The 19926-nt window shown below is 40.6% G+C and overlaps 1 protein-coding gene across 1 annotated transcript; it reads left to right on the top strand.

Moving 5' to 3' along the window:
* Positions 1–8891: 8891 nt before the first annotated feature.
* NPS (neuropeptide S) lies at positions 8892–16503 on the top strand (the record flags this gene model as incomplete). The annotated part of the gene is made up of 4 exons (XM_084525508.1): positions 8892–8988; positions 9910–10096; positions 13865–13946; positions 16294–16503. 4 exons carry the CDS (start codon positions 8892–8894, stop codon positions 16501–16503), a joined length of 576 nt encoding a protein of 191 aa, XP_084381634.1.
* Positions 16504–19926: the final 3423 nt, after the last annotated feature.

The following is a 19926-nucleotide window of genomic DNA, read 5'->3' on the forward strand; positions in this document are numbered from 1 at the left end:
ATTATTATTTTTTATTCCGGCATTCTCTTTGTTGTAATTACTGTACCCAGCTCATTCCCAGGCTCAGGGTGTTGATAATGACACAAAGAAATGCAAACCAAGCTGGTGCAGGTGTTTAAAAGGACATCACTTCCACAAGCTTTACCCAAGTTTAAGGCAAATTACCCTTTGCTTCTCAGCTGAGAATGTTCTTCTAGGATAATATTTTTCCAATTGATTTTTTTTTTTTTCTAGTAACGATTTCTCATTTATTTGATAGGCAGTGAAAATCTAGATTTCTGTGGCTGTTACTGAAATCTTAGAATTTTTCATGGTTGTTGAACCTGGATCCAACTAAAAGTCACTTTGAAAGTCATAGCTACCAAATGGCAATCCCATATCAGGAACTGCCTACTTCCAGAATAAAACTGGAGGAAGACTGAAAAACTCTACTGTCCAAGGTAATCACTTTAACATGTACTTTTCTGGCTGAAATCATGGGCAGCAAACATGGCCATCCCCATTTCTGTGGTCAAATGAGGCAATGAATTATAGACAGATAGGAATAGTCAATACCTGCTTGCTGCAGATGAATAAAGTCCTTCATGGCACCTATTCCAGGAATAAGTTAAAATTGGTCTTCTCAGGACATCTTACTAACAAAGCTAATGAGCTGGAGTATTTGCAAGAGTCTATTTTCCAGTTTTCTGCCACTGTATGACAGGGTTGTATAAACTATAGTTTAACTGGCTCAAAGAAATTTCAAGTAAATAGATGCAAATGTTACAAATGAAATCAAAACTTTGTAATGATCCTAATAATGAAAATCAATGAAGGCTCTGCTAAGAGAGATGTACCATTACAAAATAAATGATGGAGTGCAAGATAAATCACAGTCTTAGAAGCAAGTACAAAAAACTTTATAACATAGCAAACCTGCCTGAAATGATAATCTCAAATAAGTTAGGCACTTAATTTATAATTGCATGCTGTTTTCCTTCACTTCCAAAAATTCCTGAAGTTCTTAGCTATTTCACAAAATAATTGGCTTCATAATGTGTCTGTAACATGCACAGTCCATATGTTTGTTGCTATACAGTCTCTCTGGCTATCAACTTAAATACATTTTTGGGGGATAAACAGAGGATTGTGCTGTACAGAATAAGTATGGATTCTTATTTTTCAGCTTAATGTGGAATAAATTAATTGCACAAAGTTGTAAAGTCTTACTTGAGATAGTTTTTGCAATGGGCAAAGGTAGACAAGGGAACACATGGAATTTTCCATCAGCATCCCCTGGGGCAGTACCATCACCATTTTTTCTTTCAGGGACCTTTCAGTCCTAGCATTTTTCTGCTCTACATACAATAGAACAGGAGAGGTGGACAACTGATATGACATAAAAGAAACCTGTGACATTTTCAGGTTTATAACCAGCATCCAAAATTGTCTCCAGAAACTCCTGATGTCCTTGACCTGCTAGCCCCAGCTGCCTGTAAATTGGCATGGATTGCTTCTTTACTATTGCTTTGCATTTCCCTGCCTCACTCTCTCTTATAAACTTGTAGAGAAGTTTATTTGCAGAAGGGAAAAGTGGATATAATAAAAATATGACTTGTCCAAGAATATGTGGTTGTCTTTTATCTGTTTACTTGACATTCTGGTCATTGGCTGGCTAAGCATCATCACAAAATGTTTCATATTGAAAATAATTTCTCTCCCACTTCACAAAGTGTTTTTTTACTCTTTGACTTGGGATACGATACTCTTGGGGAAACAGCCATTATCTCATCTGCATTGGAAAAGTATTTTCATGGAGCTTTCTGCTGACTTTTTATCTTCTGGTGGAATGGAGCTCTTGCAGAGTTTTTCAGCCTTTACCTTCAGGAGAATAAAAGGTAAAAAAGTGAATTGCTGGGCCAGCTGTGACTGTACGTACATCTGGAGCGATGCTTATGTAGGATGAGCAGAAGCATTGCAGTATCCCTTTGCTGTTGCTTTGGCTGCAGCCAGTTATGCTACATGGGATTTTTTCCCTTCCCGTCCCATCCTATTTTCCTTCCCTGTTCCATCCCGTTTTCCCTTCCCTTCCCATTTTCCCTTCCCTTCCCAGTTTCTAATCAGGGCACATGAAATTTTGTATTCTTCCCAGTATCACTGGATGTAAATTTAAAAAAAACCATGGCATCATCAGTATGATTGTTTATAACATTTTCTCCTGAAACATGCTTAGGTAAAACCTTAGTCAAATCAAGTGAGAGCTGAAGTAGTAAAAATGTAGTTATACAGTAAAAAACACTCATACTTAAAATACAGGTAGTTCTGCTATGAATTAATTGCACACAGTTTATTAGAAGTCTATGTTATGCAGTTTTGAAGGACCTGACTTTGTTTTTAGTAGCATGTTAACTGAGGTGAACAGTCTCTGCAAAGGTCTGATAGTACCCTAGCAAAACCCTTACAGGTCTGACTTACAGCAGTGCTGCATTTTCCTAAGACTCCAGCTGATTTTCTGATGTACACCAATTTATGCATGTATATGTTAGCAATAAAAATCAACATTAGGAATGGGAGACTCAATTATATTTTGCTGTTGTATTTAACAAGAAAGATGTAATATAAATTAGTAAAAATGTGTATAAACACAATTTAATAAATATAAAAAGAAAAATACTTGCATCCTCCAGCATGTGGAGTTTATTACCTTGTGCAATGTAATTAAGTTTATATGAGTATGAGCATAATAAGCTGCACAAAGTCGCAGAGCAATGAGTGATAACAGTGTATGTAATTCTGGTGATATACGGTGCCATAGCTGAAATACTGAACATAACCTTGCAATTTGTGTAGCGGAGGCAATAGTGGAAGGAGGTTTTTGTTTTGTGTTTGTTGTTTAATTTAAGTGGAGGACAGGAACACAAGCCAAAGACTAAGAGAAAAGAAAGGAAGACAAACAAACAAACAAAAAACAATATGCATGCATACCCAGGCTGTTATTGTAATCTGCTATTTTTCTTCCATTTTCCATGCATGTTAACTGCACAGTCCCAATAATTCCCTTAACATCCTGATTTGCACCTGTTTGACCCTTCTGCAATAGCAAAACGGTGTGAGAGAGCCCTCCTGGCTGCTGCCATGCAGCTCTGGGCTGTGCACATCTCCTTTTCTGCAGGTTTTTAAGCTGCCTACAGGGCACAGAGTATTCAAGGTAAGAAGAGAACAGATGCTTTGCTGACCTTAGCTGGTTGAGCAGTCTCAGAGATTGAAGGCAGACCCTAGCAGGGGCCTGGTAACGCCGGTTTTAAATCCTGTAGGGATTTCAGCCTCCTTTTTGGCTGCAAGAACTGGCTCTTTCAGCAGAGAGGACTGTGTGCAATTGATGCCCTGGGAGCCTCGAGCACAAAATGGAATTTTAGCGTCTATTGCAAAGCTTGACATTTCTCTGTATTTCCTGTGTCGCTTCCCAGCCTGTGACCTAAATTATGAGCAGAAGATATTAAGCTTGGATTTTAACTTAAGAACTGACTACACCCACAGGACAAATTAAAACACAGTGCTGTTTGTGGTCTGTGTGTTTTTTTGTTTGTTTGTTTGTTTTTTACTGAAGGTAAGCAAGCAGTGAAATTATATTGGATTCTTAATTTAAACTCCTGCCAGAAATATGAAGTTCTGAGCAACAGACTGTTCTTCTTTCTTGCTTTTTCTCCTCTACAACCTGCCTCATACCCCCACCATGTTTAGACACAGCAGAGTCCTGTTTTGGCTTGTTGGCTTGTGGTGTTGCAATAAAATGCCATCTAACCTTATTTCCTTACTCCTCCCTGCTTGCTACTAAATCTATTTCCCCCCACACCAGCATTTTCCAGCTCTTACTGTTTCTGCAATAGTTTGAATTTCTTCACCATGAAGTCTGTGGGATTTTGTGTGTGATGGCATGAATATCAATTTGTGGTACCGGAGAAAACCTTGGGAAAGGGGAGTACCCAACCATTTATTTATCTGTGCCTGGTTTGTGGCTACCTGACTGCTGCTGGCACTGACTTCTGTAAGTACTGAATGCTTTCTCACTTAAAATCATTTTTTAAAAAATATCCAAATTGGCAAGCAATGAATCTAAATAAATATTCTCAGACCCTGAATAATCCCATCTCCTTTCATTATAGCTTCCTTCTCTCACCTGAGCCAGCTCTTTCAGCTGTTAATTATATATCAGCAGATTTAAACTTTGTGCCCTTTGCTGCAGAATGGGATGCTTTAGCTGCAATCCACCTTTACTCTTTCAGGGAAGATTTGGTTGGTGTTGGACAATGAAGCACTTTATACTGGGTCTAGCGCTGTGAAATTTCAGCTAATACCACAAAAGAGTTAATTGATTTTTGCAGGTCGCAATCTAAGTTTATCCCATGTCAGGATTTTCTCCTGACACCGCTCAGACAAGGTGATAATGTTGTATCTGAAGGCAAACATATAGAATACATCTCAGTGATCCCATGGAGTGGTTTCCCAGGCAACTGTAACATCTTCATCCACAGCAGGGTGCAGGCTTTGCCTGGCCAGCTTCCCTCCGTGCCGGGCAGCCTGCAATCAGCAGACGTGCCCAGCCAGGCCTTGTGCAGGTTAATAGCACAAATACGGCTTGGACTCATTTGGGAAATGTCCTCTTGAAGGTTTTAGGGCACTTGTGGGCCTGACATCATCCAGCACGGCTGCGGGGGTTGGCAAGATGCTGGCAAACTGCAGCCTCACACCAAGAGCTTCTGTGAGCGCTGTGGGACACAGCGTTTGGTCTGGGGTGGGCCTGGAGCTGTCCCTTCCCACTGAGGAAAGTTAGCAATGCAAATCCCACGTGGGTAAAGTTAGAAAGGTGAAAATCACAGTAAATACATCTGTTATTGTGCTGCTTTCATTCCCTCAGAAAATGGGGCTGACCTCAGAAGGATGTTGGAGATCACGAGGCCTGCACAAGCAGTGCATGCTCTTCTTCCCAAGCCGTCCCAACCCCTGCCTGCCAAGCCACCCCAAGCATGTCAGTGGGTCTGTGGGAGAGGTTGTAGGTTAGCAAATAGCCCGGGGAAATTATTATAAGTCTCTGTGTTTCCCGTCTCTGACATTTGGAACAGAAATAGTCAGATTCTGCCATGTGAGATCTGCAGGGACGGCAAAGTAGTTTGACGTGGTTTAGGATTATGTTGTGTAATTTGGTACAGAAAGCCCACACATAAACTCAGATGTGTACCGAGTAAGCAGAGTAGTGCTGAACTGTGAATCATTCCAGGGATATGGGAGTCTTCGGGTTGCACCTTTTGGCCACGTCTTTGATGCGCAGTTATCAGCATTCAAGCTAGCCTAGCATGCATGCAGGATAGACATGCCCTAAGGCCAGAAGCTTCAACACTTCCAAAGAGCACGTGTTAAGAGACTCTGTCCTTATATCAGAACCTTGCAAAGAGTTGAATCGCAGTATTTTTAGCTCCTGTCCTGTTGGCTTAGATGATGCTGATGTTATGAAGTTTGGCAAGGCAGAGAACTGTAGGGTTATTTGAGTTTCAAGGGATCTCTTATATGTAATGTAGTCCTGCTGTTCCTGCTGTGGTAAAGAGAATGGGAACTACATGAACTTCTCTTTCTTCATCCCTTGTTCATAACTTGTTGTACAAGTGTGGAGCACCTCAGATCTCATGAAGTGGTGAAGGAGGGCAGGTCCACATGGTGGCTGGAGCCCCGTGCTGGTGGGACAGGGCTTGCTGCAGCACCAACAGAAGCAGCACCTCATCCCCTGGGCGCTGTCCCTGTGCCCATAAAACCTGATGAGATGGTCTCTCGGCCATCCTGCCATGCTCACATGGTTATCCAGAGGTCAGGACCAGGTGGGCAATGCACATGGGGCTTCCATGAAGTGTTAATCCAGGCGTGCTCCTTCCTGCTGTGTGGCTGAGTCCTTTAGCTGCCAGTAGCTTCCTGCTGTTAAAAAGAGGCTTTAAATCCCTTTGAAAATTATACCCTGCATATCTTCACTCCTCATGGTTAGGACTTGTTCAGTCTTTATTGAAAAGCACAATACTGAAGTCCATTGGAAATTTTTTTTCATTGTACTTGTGTGATGGGAATTGGACTTAAAAGCATGAACTTCTACAGCTCAAATGAAAGAGGCTGTCAGCAGGCAGACCCTTTGGAAGGAAAAGAGTCACAGGGTTTTTTTGTGGGCTACGTGGTTGCTTCTGACAGTCAATATAGAATCATGCTGAATTGAGATGTCCTTTTCATGCCCTGCCTTCAACACTTCTCCTGCAGTGAGTAGTTAGATAATATGCAATGTCTTCTCCATAGAGAACAATCCTGATCCTCATCATTTGTGGCCTTTACAGTTCCCTGGAGAGCGAGGTTGTATTTCCTTTCCAAATGTTGGATTTTGTGTTTACGCTTGATTAAGAAGTAGCAGTTGATTGCCTCTAAAGTTAGCAGCTGTGGTTAGCAGAAGCAGACCTGAAGACCCTGATGTTAAAAGGGGAATTCACAAGGTGAAGACAGCAAGACAGATGAGGCTGATAGATTAGGTACTAATGCAAGTGGTGGAAGAATAAAGGAGGCAGAATTGACTTCTTGAGGAGTTGTGGAGTCATGTGCTAAATCATTATTAAACATGGAGAAAGGCTTGCACAGAGCACAAAAAATCCAATCAGCTGCCACAGGTTTTCAGCAAGAAAACTGAAACTTCTGACTTTTGGCATGTGATATTTTCAAAAGCCATTTATAAGAGGGGGAGAACACAAGGGGCAATCAGGCTCCTTGGCAGCTTTTGTTCCAACAAAACACTTCAGCTTGGGACCAACAACATTACAGCAACTACATTACAGCTCTGCCCTACTTGAGGACCTTTGTAAGGAACAATAGTCACCAAGAGATGATCCAGGGCTGGTGTTTTGCAAGCAGTGAAGCTCCTTGCTATCAGTCGTGGAGGTACCAAGCAGTACTGATGCCTGGGAGGCCCCAAGCTGCCAGTTTTTAATGTTCTCCCCTCCTTCCCCTGGGTGCTGCCTTACTTGAGCAAGAGTAGTTGAGTTTTATTTTCCTACCAGCAATTCTGAAAGTGCAGTGTGTTCACAATATGAAGCTTGCTCTAGCGCCTGTTTGTTTTCTGTTTAGTAGGTCATTACGGAGCAGACCCTTCCTATCAAAAGGCTTTTGCAGAAAAGGACGGTTCCCCCAAAGAGGCCATAATGCACTTGTTTATTTTAGTGGCACAGAGAAGTAGAAGGAAAATAGTGCAGACAAGTAGGAAGAAAATAACAGAGTAAGAAGAGCATAAAAAAACATATGGAGAATGCTGTGAGTTTTTGAGAAAAGGTGTGTCTCATGTCCTACTGCTGTTCCAAACACCGCCACTTATTCCCTAAAGGTATTTTAGGTCTCATACACTGGCTTTAAACTAGCTTCCCACCCTTCTCCACAAATACCAAGAGCTAATCTGAGGAGCAGCTGAGACTTCTCAATCACAAATATTGCCTGTTCAGAAGGAAAGGAGCCACTCCTGAGTCACACTATGGAAATTTTCTTATAATTCTGTGCCAAAATAGAGGAGACCAGGACTGTTTGTAGAGGAAAAAAGACCACTGACAGAAGTTTTGCATCCAGCTGACCTGTTTTCCATCCTAAAGGTCCCTCTGGGTTGTGTAAAACCTGCCCAGGTGTAAACAGTTCAGCCCTTCCTGTCCAGCCAGGAGACGGTGAGAGTCCTGGTGAGCCTTTTGGCATCCTCTGGGCTCCCTGACATGGCAGCTGTGTCAGCCCTGCAGGTTTGTGTCCCACTTCTTGGCTCCCAACCGTAATTGTTACACTGGGTTAATTGCACTACGATGACCAACTTTTGCCCTATGTCATTCCCTGCTTTCCATTCCCAAGTGACATGCTGCTCATTTGCATGGCATCCAAAGGATTTAGAGAGCAGAACAAATGGTTTTGTGTTGATATTCTGTGGACTAAAATATGTAAAAAGTTTGCTTGAGCCAAAATGTTCTTTTGGCATCTTAGCATTTATAATAATAATAATAATAATAATAATAAATAAGAAAAAAAATGATTGGAATATCTGAGTGCAATAAGATATATAAAAAAATTATGGCCTTCAAAGCCACCTAACTCCTTTTCCCTATTCAGAACTATTTATACTATTTATAGTAGCTTTCCTTGATTCCTCTAAAGTTTGATCCCTTTAAAGTTTGATCTCTTCTTAAATCACATCAGAGCTCCCTACAGCCTTTTCTTCTCAGTGCTGCCAAAAAAAAAGTTGCCTTTTTCTGGTCTTTCTAGGCCTTTTTCTCATTCTTGCTTCTACTTCAACAACTATTCATACTTTCTCAGATCATCGAGATCTTTGTTGCATCTGAACAGAAATTGGGTTTCGGGTTTGACAGGTGTTGTTTTAGCTCAGCACTGACATCTTTTCTTAGGCAGCAACTTCCTGCAGGATCTATTTGAGAAATTTCCGAATGCATAAATTACATTGGCATGCACAAATAAGCACAGCAAAAATGCTAATTACTGCCAGTTTTCAGTTGCTGAGTCTCTCCTTAATGGGTTGAGCAAGTTTTGTCTGCTGTGCTTTTTTTTTTTTTTTTTTTCCCTCCAGATAAATTATCAAATGACTTAAACATTCGGTGATGGTGCATACAGAACAGTGAGAGCTTGCTTTCTGTGTTGTTGCACTTCATGCAGATTCTTTTTCTGAAGGCATGCTAAGGTATCTGACAAAAAATGCAAGATCATCTGTAAATCAGAAATATTTTTCTGCCATGCATTTCTTATCATTTCCCATAAAAAGTGTGAAGGTGGCAGCGTCAGCAGATGGGAGGGGGACATTTGTGCTTTTGGGAGAGCGCTCGCAAGGTGCTGTGTGCTGCCGTCTCTGGGAGGCGATGACGTTTGGCATTGCAGGCTCAGGTTTAGCATCACGGCAATTTGATGTCATTGGCAGCTCTGCCCCGTGCTGGGCAGGGGAACTGTCAGAGCCGGGTAAGGAAACTCATGCTGTCTCTGCCCACATCATCTCTGTGTATTTCAACTGTAACCAGGAAAAGGAATATAAATATAGATGATGATTTAGACTTTAAAATACTGAGGATGGTGACTATGACGCAGCCAAAAGTTCCTGTCTGAGGTGGGATTGAAAATGTGACTTTACAGATCATTTCTACTTCCGGCATGGGGGATCAGGCTTCAGCTTTATCCCTTTTGCTGTGACAGAGGGATGCACAGCTCTGGTGATGCAGAATGCTCCGAAATCGTGTGGCCAGAGGGACTTGAGGTGCCTGTTATTTCCATACCTGTAAATTTTCCAACATGCTTCTTGAGTAGTCTCCCACCGCTTGCTCTCTGCATCTGTCTGTGCAAAGCGAGCAGACCAAAGCGCTGTTGAGGAGTGGGAGTGCTGGTGCTGATCCTTTCTTTAATGCCTTTTTGATTTTCTTTTTCACATGGAAAAAAAAACCACTATGTGTCAGAAGGTGCATTGCTGGAGCCTTACCCACTGCTAACGTAGGCTTAGTCTGAGTGGAATCGCATGGAAAATTTGGTTTTAAAGAGCAGTCATGCATCTGTTAGGCAGGGGCTGCTGTACCATGGCTCAGCATGGGAACGTCACTGTTCATAAGAAGCTCGGGCTGTGGTGACTTTGCCCTGCAGCCTGCAGCACAGTCCCCCACCTTCCACATGCTGAGGCACCGACATCTGTGCACTGCTGTTGTTAGCCCTGCTCACAGTAATTCAGGATCCGGGTCCCTTTCCATCCCCCTGGCCTCAGCCCCATAACCCACCAGCCTGGGACAGGCTCCTTCTGGAGCACAACCGGGTGTGAAGGGTTAGGGACAGTCACGGCAGGGAACTGCGCAGAAACACCCGAGTGTGGTCTGTGGAAACTTTTTATCTCCTCTGCAGACAAGACCTGCTCGGTGGTACAGGCAATGGGTTTGGTGGTGTCCCCTTGTGAGAGGCATAGCGATGGTGAGAACACAGCAATAACAGCCAAAGGAATAAACACGCCTCCTGAATTCTGTTTTTCCTCTGTCTTTGTGTCTTGCTGGGATTTTCTATTATCACCGAGTCAGAAACAGATTTATAGCCTGTGAGTATGATTAATTTCCATTTTGCACCTTGCTATGATCTCAAAGCAAACCGGCCTGGCTCTTTGGTTTCTCAATATTCTTGAAAGCAAGGAAAACTTTGAGCTTGGAGTAAAATTTCCAAGCAGCTTTTCCCAAACAAAGCCAGGCTGTGCTTTCACTGGGGGAACAAGAAGATTTATCACCCTGCCCTTACTCAGACTGCTGTCCTACTATGGTTTTACGATGTTTGGGGTTATATTAATGGGCCATGCAGACAGTCTTTGGTGTATTCTTTCATTTTTATTATTTTGATCCCTTAGCAAAGGCATGCGATGCCAGTTTAAATGCTTTAGATTTACTGCTGTGATGGAGGAGACAAGTATCAGTTTCTAAAGCTTATAGATCTGTTGACCTTATTAAGTTGTATAAGCACAGTGGGCTTACCCACAAGCTTTGTGTTGGGTTTCATATGTTTTCCATACAGAAACAAAAGGAGAGCAACACAGAGATGCAATACACTGTTTTTTAGTAGATCAAGTAGGAAGATAGACATGATTGTTGTTGGCTTTGCAGGGAAGTAGAAGATATTGCTGCTAATTTATGTTCAGAAAATGCAAATTTTATGGATGCTGGAAATTTTTAGTATGTTTCTTAATGATTCATGTGACCTATGATATCTATCAGTGAACCTTACCTGAGGGGTAGGGCCTCAGACTGGGTGCTCTGCAGGCAAAGCGGAAGACAGAAATGTCAATTGCCACTTGCTCTGTTAAACCTGATTCATCAAAACCTGAAGTGGGAATATCGAGAACGCATCTAAATTTCCACATATGCTTCATGCATGCAAATCACAGCTGTGGTGCATTAAATTGTATCCCAAATACCTAGATAAACTCAAAGCTAGACGCATGTGTGAGGTCTTGACTCCTCACTCTGTCCAGATAACGCCACCACTGTGTGCATCTCAGGAGCAGACACATCCCTCAAGCCCGGTGCTGGGTTGATAACTTCTCAATGACTCGTGCTCACACAGCTGAAATCTCCATCTGCCTCTTGTGAAAGAAGTTTGTGGTTACCCAGCTGGTCAGAGCTTTTGAAAATCCGTAATCAGCTCTTTTATTTTTTGGGGGGAAAAAACAAATGTTACTTCCCTGTCCCCTCTTAGAGTCAGGTCCTAAGGACAGGAGTCTGTCTCAGGAGACTTTCCTGGCTTTTAAGCAGAATCAGTAACAGAAAGCAATCTGGAGAATTTTGCTAAAAAAGGTCTTATTGTGAGCATTTATCACATGAGCATGAATGAAATACCTTTAAACCCTCAGATTAACTATAGATTTCTTCCTGGTTCCCAGGCCAGAGGTGATTAATTTTGCAATGGAAATTCGCTACCATGTGAGCATCTTTCCCTTTGCCACTTCTGTGCGAGACAACCTTAATGAGCATATTTGATGGGTTTTTCTCCTTCTTTCAGAAAGTCACACAAGAACTGTCTTCTCATATTGTTTGAGGTATCAGTAACCTGCTTCTGTGCTCCATGGCCCACAGCACTGCCTGCTGTCCAGGACCACATAGACTACGGTGGTGGTGGTGCCCATCTCCTTGGTGTCCTCTGGGAGCTGCTCAGTTATCTGCTTGCCGTCTTCTCACGCTGAAGGAACCCACAGGAACAGGCTCGGGGCACATCTCATGTCCAAAGCTTGTGAGCTAGAAATATGGCCCAAAACATAGAGATGTAACAAAGGTTGGCATAGGAGGTACAGACCAGGCACCAGGAACTCAAAGAACTCATGATTTTAAAAAATAAATAAATAAAATAAAATAAAATAAAATAATAAAACAAATTTTAAAAGCTAATAATGCTCCAAAGGTTTCCCAAAGAGTCTGAGGTACAATTCCATGTTGAACCTAGAAATTTTAAACTTTAATCACAAGGTTATTCTAGTCTTTCTCTTCCACAAATGTTGTGGGAAGGTTAATTTTGTATTAAAATGGAGTTAAACTAAATGCGGATACAATGAAAGGGGATGCTAAACTTTTCTCAAGCAGAATCCAACATGAAGAGCTGCTTTTCTTTGCAGCAGAAACATGGGCTAATCCTCTTATCGGTTGGAGTTGGAGGTCCTGTACGAGTTGGGACTGGAAGTCCAATTCAAACAAAAGGATTTTCTCTCTGAATAAGAGAACACATACTGAATATGCAAATAGTCAAATGTTCTCTTTATGGCTTGCTTACTGTGGTGTTTAAATCAGGCTAATTTCATTTTACATTTCTGTAATAAGTCCTGAAACACTTTACCAGCAATGATAAACATGTACTTTTAAAAATGTAAGAATCATTGGATTATGCAAACCAGTGGCACGATCAACACCTCCATATGCAGTGATAATGAAAATATATTCAACCACAACCTCAGATCAAATTATGACTTTTTTTTTTTTTTTTTTTTTTTTTTTCTGTAAGCAGTATTAAAACCTCTTAAATGCCACTACATTTCTTCCAGCTTTATCTGAAGACCTTACTGCTTTGTACTTCCTAGAATTAAATGCAGCTACATCAGGAGACTGAATGTTCCAGGTAAAGTTGCCATAATTTATAAAAGCTCAGGTCTCCCTGAAGACTCTCACAGAGTTCCCATCTGGAGCCCTTGTACATTGATTTTTCAGTGTAAACACCGAAAGAAACACAACATTCAATGCTGCTGAGTCACTGGCGAGTATGTCTCTAACACTGGGTGACTGTCAACAAAAAAGATCTCTAGCATTTTCATTCAAAGGGAAAAAAAAAATTTATATATATATATATATTATTTTTTCAGCATTCCCTCACCTATGCAGATTAACATTCAGAGAATTTGTGGGACTCTTACTGCTTTTCCAGCACCCTGTATAAATAAACCATGGGATCCTGTAAAAAGCTGTGCTATTCCTAATATTGCAGTAACAAACAATGCTCTTAGACACTAAACATTTGCTCGATTGATGGAGATTAATGGAATTTTTTAATCCTACAGAAGACTTTAAGGCTTTAAACTCAGTACAGTCTAATATATGTCTGTATGCAAGAGAAGAAATTAATATCCAAAGAACTTTAGTTCTAACTGAAACAGTTTTAAATTGCTAAACAGTTGAAAATTAAAAGCTAAAAATAAGTATGTAAAAAAAAAAAAAGGTATATTGATGCAATTTATTGTGCTCAGTATTGTAGCTGCTCTGATTATAACAACATTCTTTGAAGAATATTTCTATTTAAGTGCACTTTTGCTATTTTTCCCTTGTAGCCAGGCTTTACAAGGTCTTAATATGATGTATTGGAAGCAGTAAAAAATCTTGAAATATATTTTGGAGATCTTTAGACCTTTGACCATATTTGCTAAGATGATACAGAATTAACAGTAAACGCACTTGAAAGACATTTTCATGGAACACTTTAAATGAAATCAATTGGTAGTTTCATAATGGCAGCTGAATATGTGTTCTTGCCATTTTCCCATTTAACAAGAAGAAAAGGCCAAACAAGGACCAATTAGTCATAATAAAATCAGCTTTGATGACATTTTCACTCCTGAACTCTGGTATAAAATGGTCATCTAAGAAAGCGCTGAAAGGATATGTGAGGAATTTGTTAGAATAACTGCATGTATATACATACGCACTCCTGAGCAAAAAATGATCAGGTAAAAATATAGCCATTTACTTTGTATTTGGAAAAAATGTAGTGTTTGTGTGTTTAAATGTATGTACAGAGCTTGATTTTGTTTTAAATTATATCTGATCACAGTTTATCTTTGAAGTTTATGCAGGTTAAACCTTCTTTTCATCCTTTGGATCTCAGCGATGTTTGTGTGCTCGGGTTACCCAATTGTCCCTTCCATGGTAAGTCGTGCTCCCTACTTATTTGAAGATTGGATATTTCATTTCTTTTAAATATCTTTTGTTGTTGTTGTTGTTTGGTTGGTTGGTTTAATTTTTTACTAAATGAAAGAAGCTTTTTATATCAAGGCTATTGAATAAATACTATCTATTTTTCCTGCAATATAGCTCATTTTTGCTTTAGTTACTCATAGAATATGCAAATTTCTAAAATAATCATATGAGAAATCTGTTGTGTATTTAATGTGGAGAGTGGAGAACTTCTGCTGAAGTTGAAATATGTTGAAAAGCAAAAAACATAATCTCTTCTCCATTTCATCTCAATTCTTCGTCAACATCCAATAGGTACAATAGCATATGTATATTTATTCCATTTGCTGAAAGGCAGCTTAAAAGTCAGTAAATATATTAGTCATTGTTATTAATAGCATATGCAGGTAAAGGAGAAATTCTTATATAAAGTTATGAAAAATTATTCTATAGAATCAGTAACACAACTTTGGTTGAATTATTCAAGAAAGCTGAACAGCCTATAAAACCAAGGTGGGCATGTTATTTGAAATAAATAACACTAATATTCCCTCCGTTTCTGATCTTGACCAGGTAGTATGACAGACTGATGGTCAAACCAGATATTCACCATTTCAGACTTTGCAATGTCGAATGAGATATTTTATTTCAAATGACTTCCAATATTCCTGCTTTGGACAAAGTCTTGTTTAGACACCTTGTTTCTTTACTGCTGTAAAATCAGCTCTTGGAGTCATGGTTCAGGTTTCTGGGTCTCCTCCGGTGTGTTTTGCATCATTATCTTTTCATTAAGGAGATCTGTCTCTGGCAGAAACACTGGCTACTCATGCAGCTGTTTAGTTTATGGATGTGAAGTTCCCATTAGATTTTATCTATCCATCTCCTGCTTCCTCTGTATGTTTTACTTCTGTAAATGCTGAATCATCTCTCATTTCTGATCACAGCTGGTTAGGCAGAGCTTGATCTGACTAGCCACGTTTCTTAATGATCTCTTTACGGCAATGATATAATAGGTAAAGTGAGTTGAAATATTTAATATAAATGAATACCTTGCATGTCAAAATAGCAGTCATTTATTCAGCAGTGTAAGTTCCTGGACAGGTTGTGAGGCAGGAGCTAAAAGCTCAGAAGGGAACTTCTCTGTGTCTTTGTTTCTTGCAGACAGTATTTCTTCCTGTTAGAAAGAAAGTTCTGTCTGGGTGAAATAGAAAAGATTTGGTGGCAAAATACTGTGGTTAGTGACTAGTAACCTGTGTGTGTTTATCTGCCCCAGACTCAAGCAAGCTTTTGCTTGCAGAGAGAATAGAGAATGTCCCTTTTATATGCACAGAACAGAAAAAATCTAAGTACTTAACAGTGTTAATAAAAGCACTAGCACACTGAATTAAAACTAATTTTAGTGAAGCTAATGGCAATTTCACCGTCAATTCCAGTGAAGGCAGGTGTTCACCCAATGGTTTTGCATGCAGCCATTTCCCAGAGAAGAAGACAGTACGGAGAGGCTTAGAAAGGATGGCAGGGAATACTTCTCTTTTAAACAGCTAATGAACAAGCTTGTAAATCATGATATGGTGAAGGATGCTTATAACCACTGTAGACATGTCAGGAAATGTTTCAATTTAAATTCAATGTTACTTTAAATGCAGTATGAATTTTTTAAAGTTTTGATGTTGTTTATATTTTATAATGTAAAGTGCAGTAAAAGGACATACTTAAATCTGTATGGATTTTAATCCAGACGTTTTACAATTCCCATTACTATGTTGTCGTTATTAAATTTAACTACTCCCATAACTAGTCATAACTACTAGAGAGCTTCCTACCTCCTTTTTCTGCTTTACAGATCTTTTCATTTTCTCTTATCTGTCATTTAAACTAAATGACTTCACACAAGTGATAACAAGATGCTGTTACATTGCTAACTGAAAAAAATCTCATTTTATGGCAATAAATATGCATGATACTCTGGGGAAAATGTGTTGCATGTCACAACAGGTCAACATCATGGGAAACAATCCATTTCATAAGGTAAACATAATTTGAACACTATCAGTATTTTAAATCTGAAATGCATCAGTTACATTTCCTATAAAGCTATAAAAAAATCTGATTTTGAGTACAACAGACCTTAGTAAATAGCAGTTCAAACTTGTCATTCTAAACATAAATTGTTCTTGTGTTTCTGCTTTGCTTTTTATACTGAACAAGTCCTGGCAACTACACAAATCCATAATTTTACCTTTCCTTTTCTTTCTCTCTCTCTCTCTTTTTTTTTTTTTTTAAATCTATTACTTTTATTCATTTAATTTTTTATCTTCAGAGCAGAAATCCTTTTTATTTGAATTGCCAGCTGTATGGAAAATCTGATTACTGCCTCGTCCTGCTGAATAACTGCTTAGCCAAGGTGGGCAGGAGCGAAGAACTGGCTCTTTTAAAGCCTTACCTGGAGATGCCTATCAATAAACGGTCCTTTCGCAATGGTGTTGGATCAGGAATTAAAAAAACTTCCTTTCGAAGAGCAAAGTCATAAGCAAGTGTTCCAAACCATACTCTTGATTTTAGCATTTGATGCTTAACTTTGTGCTTAAAATCATTTTAATGCTTTTCTCTGATAAAGCTAACAGAAACAAATGTACCCATGTCTTCATCTTGTAAACAGATGTTTATTTCAAAGAGCACAAGCCAAGTGGAGCAGATGGAATTGCTCAGAACGGGCTTTGTTTCCAAAGTTACAGTATCATAAAGTTTTGTATGGAAATGAATGTTTTCATTCAGTTAATTCCCCTTCTTTGTAAAGCTACAGATTTAATCAGCTTGCTCTTGATTAATACAAAAATAGCCGTGTGCTTTTCCTAGCAGGGCACACGCAGCCTGCCTGCAGCACCTACAGCACTGCTACCACCACCTGCACCCCGCATCCCTGTCCCAAACCCCATTTTCTTGCAGACAGCTGCCCCGCCAGCCTTAGTGCACATTTAAAAGACATTTAATTTCAGATTTCCAAAAGGTGTGATGGGCCAATGGTGAAAGACAGAATCTGGCCCTGCTTGTAACTTCTTGTTTCTTTTTAATATAGTTATTTAAAATGATTTTACCAGGGAATAATCTCTTGATATGTGTCATCTCATTTCCAGAAGAGTCCTGGGAAATCACTGTAAGGCAGGGTATCAGTGCAGCTCCCTTTGCCTCAATTAATTGACTTAGGTAGGCAATGCACATCTGAAATCATGAAAAACATGAAACGAGCCAAATGTGGTTTCTGCTCATCAGCTGAAGTTGTGGTGCAGTGATTAACAACGCTCTTTTAAAATTTCCTGTTAAGAATAATAATTAAAAAAAGAAATAAGAGTGATTTGATCTGAAAATATGTAAGTGTTGTGTGCAGGAAAGGTAATCTGCTGAGTTACGTACATGTGAGTTTTACCTTGTGGCTATCTCCTCCTACAAGATGTAACCTTGCTTTGAAAATGTTGCAGTGTCCATGCAATGCATTTTGAATTCAAAGCTAAGATAATAAACAAGTATATGGATCCTTTCTAATATCTCCCGATTAAATATCACGATGCAGGAGATCGTTACTCAACCCGGAATAAGGTCAGGTGGCATCATCAAGTCCAATCAATGCTGATAACATCCTCACATTTTGCACCCCTCAGCTCAGGGAGAAAGGTGACATGAGCACGGAGCAGTGCAAGTATGGTTACGGGGTTCCTGGACAGCAGGAGATTAAACACGCTCCTCTCTGCACATGTTCACACTGAAATGGCTGAAGCATCGTGCTTTTAAAACTCAAACACTTCCACTCCTTTTGGGCTCTGTTGCCGTCAAGGTCACTCAGCTCTCACAGCTCTTAGTCAAGTGGCACCTAGAGACCTTTACAAGTCTGTAAGGAAAATGTTAGGTGGCAATTATTCCCATGCAATTATTCTGACTTGTGAGCTGTCTGGGTGGGAGGAAGCACAGGTCAGCAAACACGGCGGCACGCAGGCATTTGGTTGTGGCAGGGAACCTGCCCTCCTTCATTCCTGGCTGCTGTGATTTCAGATGTGGCAGATGTTCTGCCAATGCAAGCTGCTAACTTGAAAACTCTCCAGAACAGCCCAGGAAGCAATGTTTTAATGTGCTTGGCCATGTGAAAATGAAGGCTAGGTGGGCATCCTGCCCCATTTCCATGCAGCATGTGGGTAGGTGTTGCCGATAGCTGTGCCTAACACAGCTCCAGGGTCCCAACAGAGGTGTGCTTTCCTTTTTATTTCTTAAGAAAAAGAAGTCATTGGGATTTAATCGTGCCCTTGTGCGGACATAAGGTGTGTATTTCCATCCGTGCGTGTCTCTGCCTTCCGTAGCACAGTGGCTTTTTGCTGCAGTGCAGACACCTGGGGGCTCTGGCCCGCTCCCCGCAGCGCCCAGCACCACCTGGCTCCTTTTTCAGGGAAAATAAATAAATAAATAAATAGATTAAAAAAAGTCCAGATTCAGCTTTCTCTTTGGGTTTTCACATCCACTATGGTAAACTTTTTTTTTTTTTTTTCTGCTTAATGAAATATGTTTCTGCCTTGGCAAGATCTGATAAACTTGGTTGTCTCTAAGCCACCAGAGCTATACGTGTAGCTTTGAAAATCAGCCTCTTCCTTTTTGTTTATTGTGCAGGTGTACAACCAACCCATTTATAGTGTTTTGGCAAGTGCCTCTGAGCAGAGTATGCTCAGGAGGGAGAGAGAAACAATATCATTCTTGCACAGACCTTCACCCCCTGTTTGAAAGTGTGGGCTGCAAGAAAAATAGCTTCTTGGCTACAGGAAAAAGCCTCTTATTTATGATTTAGTCATTTGCTGACAAGCCTCTCTACCTTGAGATATCTGCATATACAAAAAAAGCTGGTGGGAAGGAGGTCACCAAGAGCCGTAAGTCTTGCATTCACCTAAATCACCCAGGGCAAGCCTGAGAAATGCAGATTATCCAGCAGATTTGCAGAAGTGGTGCTGCCATCAGTGGGCTGATCTCCATTGCCACAACCTGAAAACTCGCATCACCTGTGCTGCCTGCCACATGAAATGCTAAACTCCTTTCTGAACTGTGAAGGTGGCTTTATTTTGTAAGGAACAGAGAGTAGCCTCGGCGATCTCTGTCAGAAAATAAGGATCTGAGGGTGCCACTGCTGAGTACATTAACTTTTACTGATAGGAACTGGGAACGTGTCATAAGAAGTCTTTTTCAGAGCAGACGGGAGAGTAGGAAGGCTGCAGAAAAGCTGGCCCACAGCACGATTAACATGCTGTAATGAATTAGATTCTGCTCTGCAGAACAGGGAGTCATTACTCTGCAAAGGCATTTTTGTTGACTTTCTTTACTATTTTTCTTTGTTAAACTAAGAGAAAGAGAAAGGATAAACCAATTTAGAGGGCAGTCAGAATGATGTTTTGTCTTGGGCCAAGTCGGCAAGCTGGGAATGCCTCAATCCATCTCAGGCCTTGATAGCAGTTTGGTCTGGGATCTCCGGGAAGTCACTTCATTTCTGCTCCATTTCTCCAGCTGAAAGATGCAAAGTTATGTTCCCCAAGCCACCTCACAGAAGCAGCCTGCTGACCGACAGATTTTGGAGGTGTTTAGGAGCTAACCAGAGGTGAGCTGAGGCAGTACAGCATTGGGGCTGGGGAAGGATCATGAGCTCTGCCCTAGGCCCGCAGCACCCTCAGCAACTCCCAGCCTCCAGGGAGCCCTGTGCGTGTCACATCCAGGCCAGTTCCTAGGTTTATGAGCTGGTTTTGGCTGCCTCATCCATCACTCCAGTTACCGCTAAAGAAAAGGGCCAGATGCTCATGTCCTTGAGTGATGGGCACCCTTTACACCTCCCCTTTCAAACACAGCTGTTGCAGATTTATATCAGTCTCGAGCTAGTAATGCTGTTCATTCTCTTCTTTTGTGATCATGCATCCTTTAGCAAGGCACATTA

This window comes from Aythya ferina (assembly GCF_964211825.1).
Source record: "Aythya ferina genome assembly, chromosome: 7".
Lineage (NCBI taxonomy): Eukaryota > Metazoa > Chordata > Aves > Anseriformes > Anatidae > Aythya > Aythya ferina.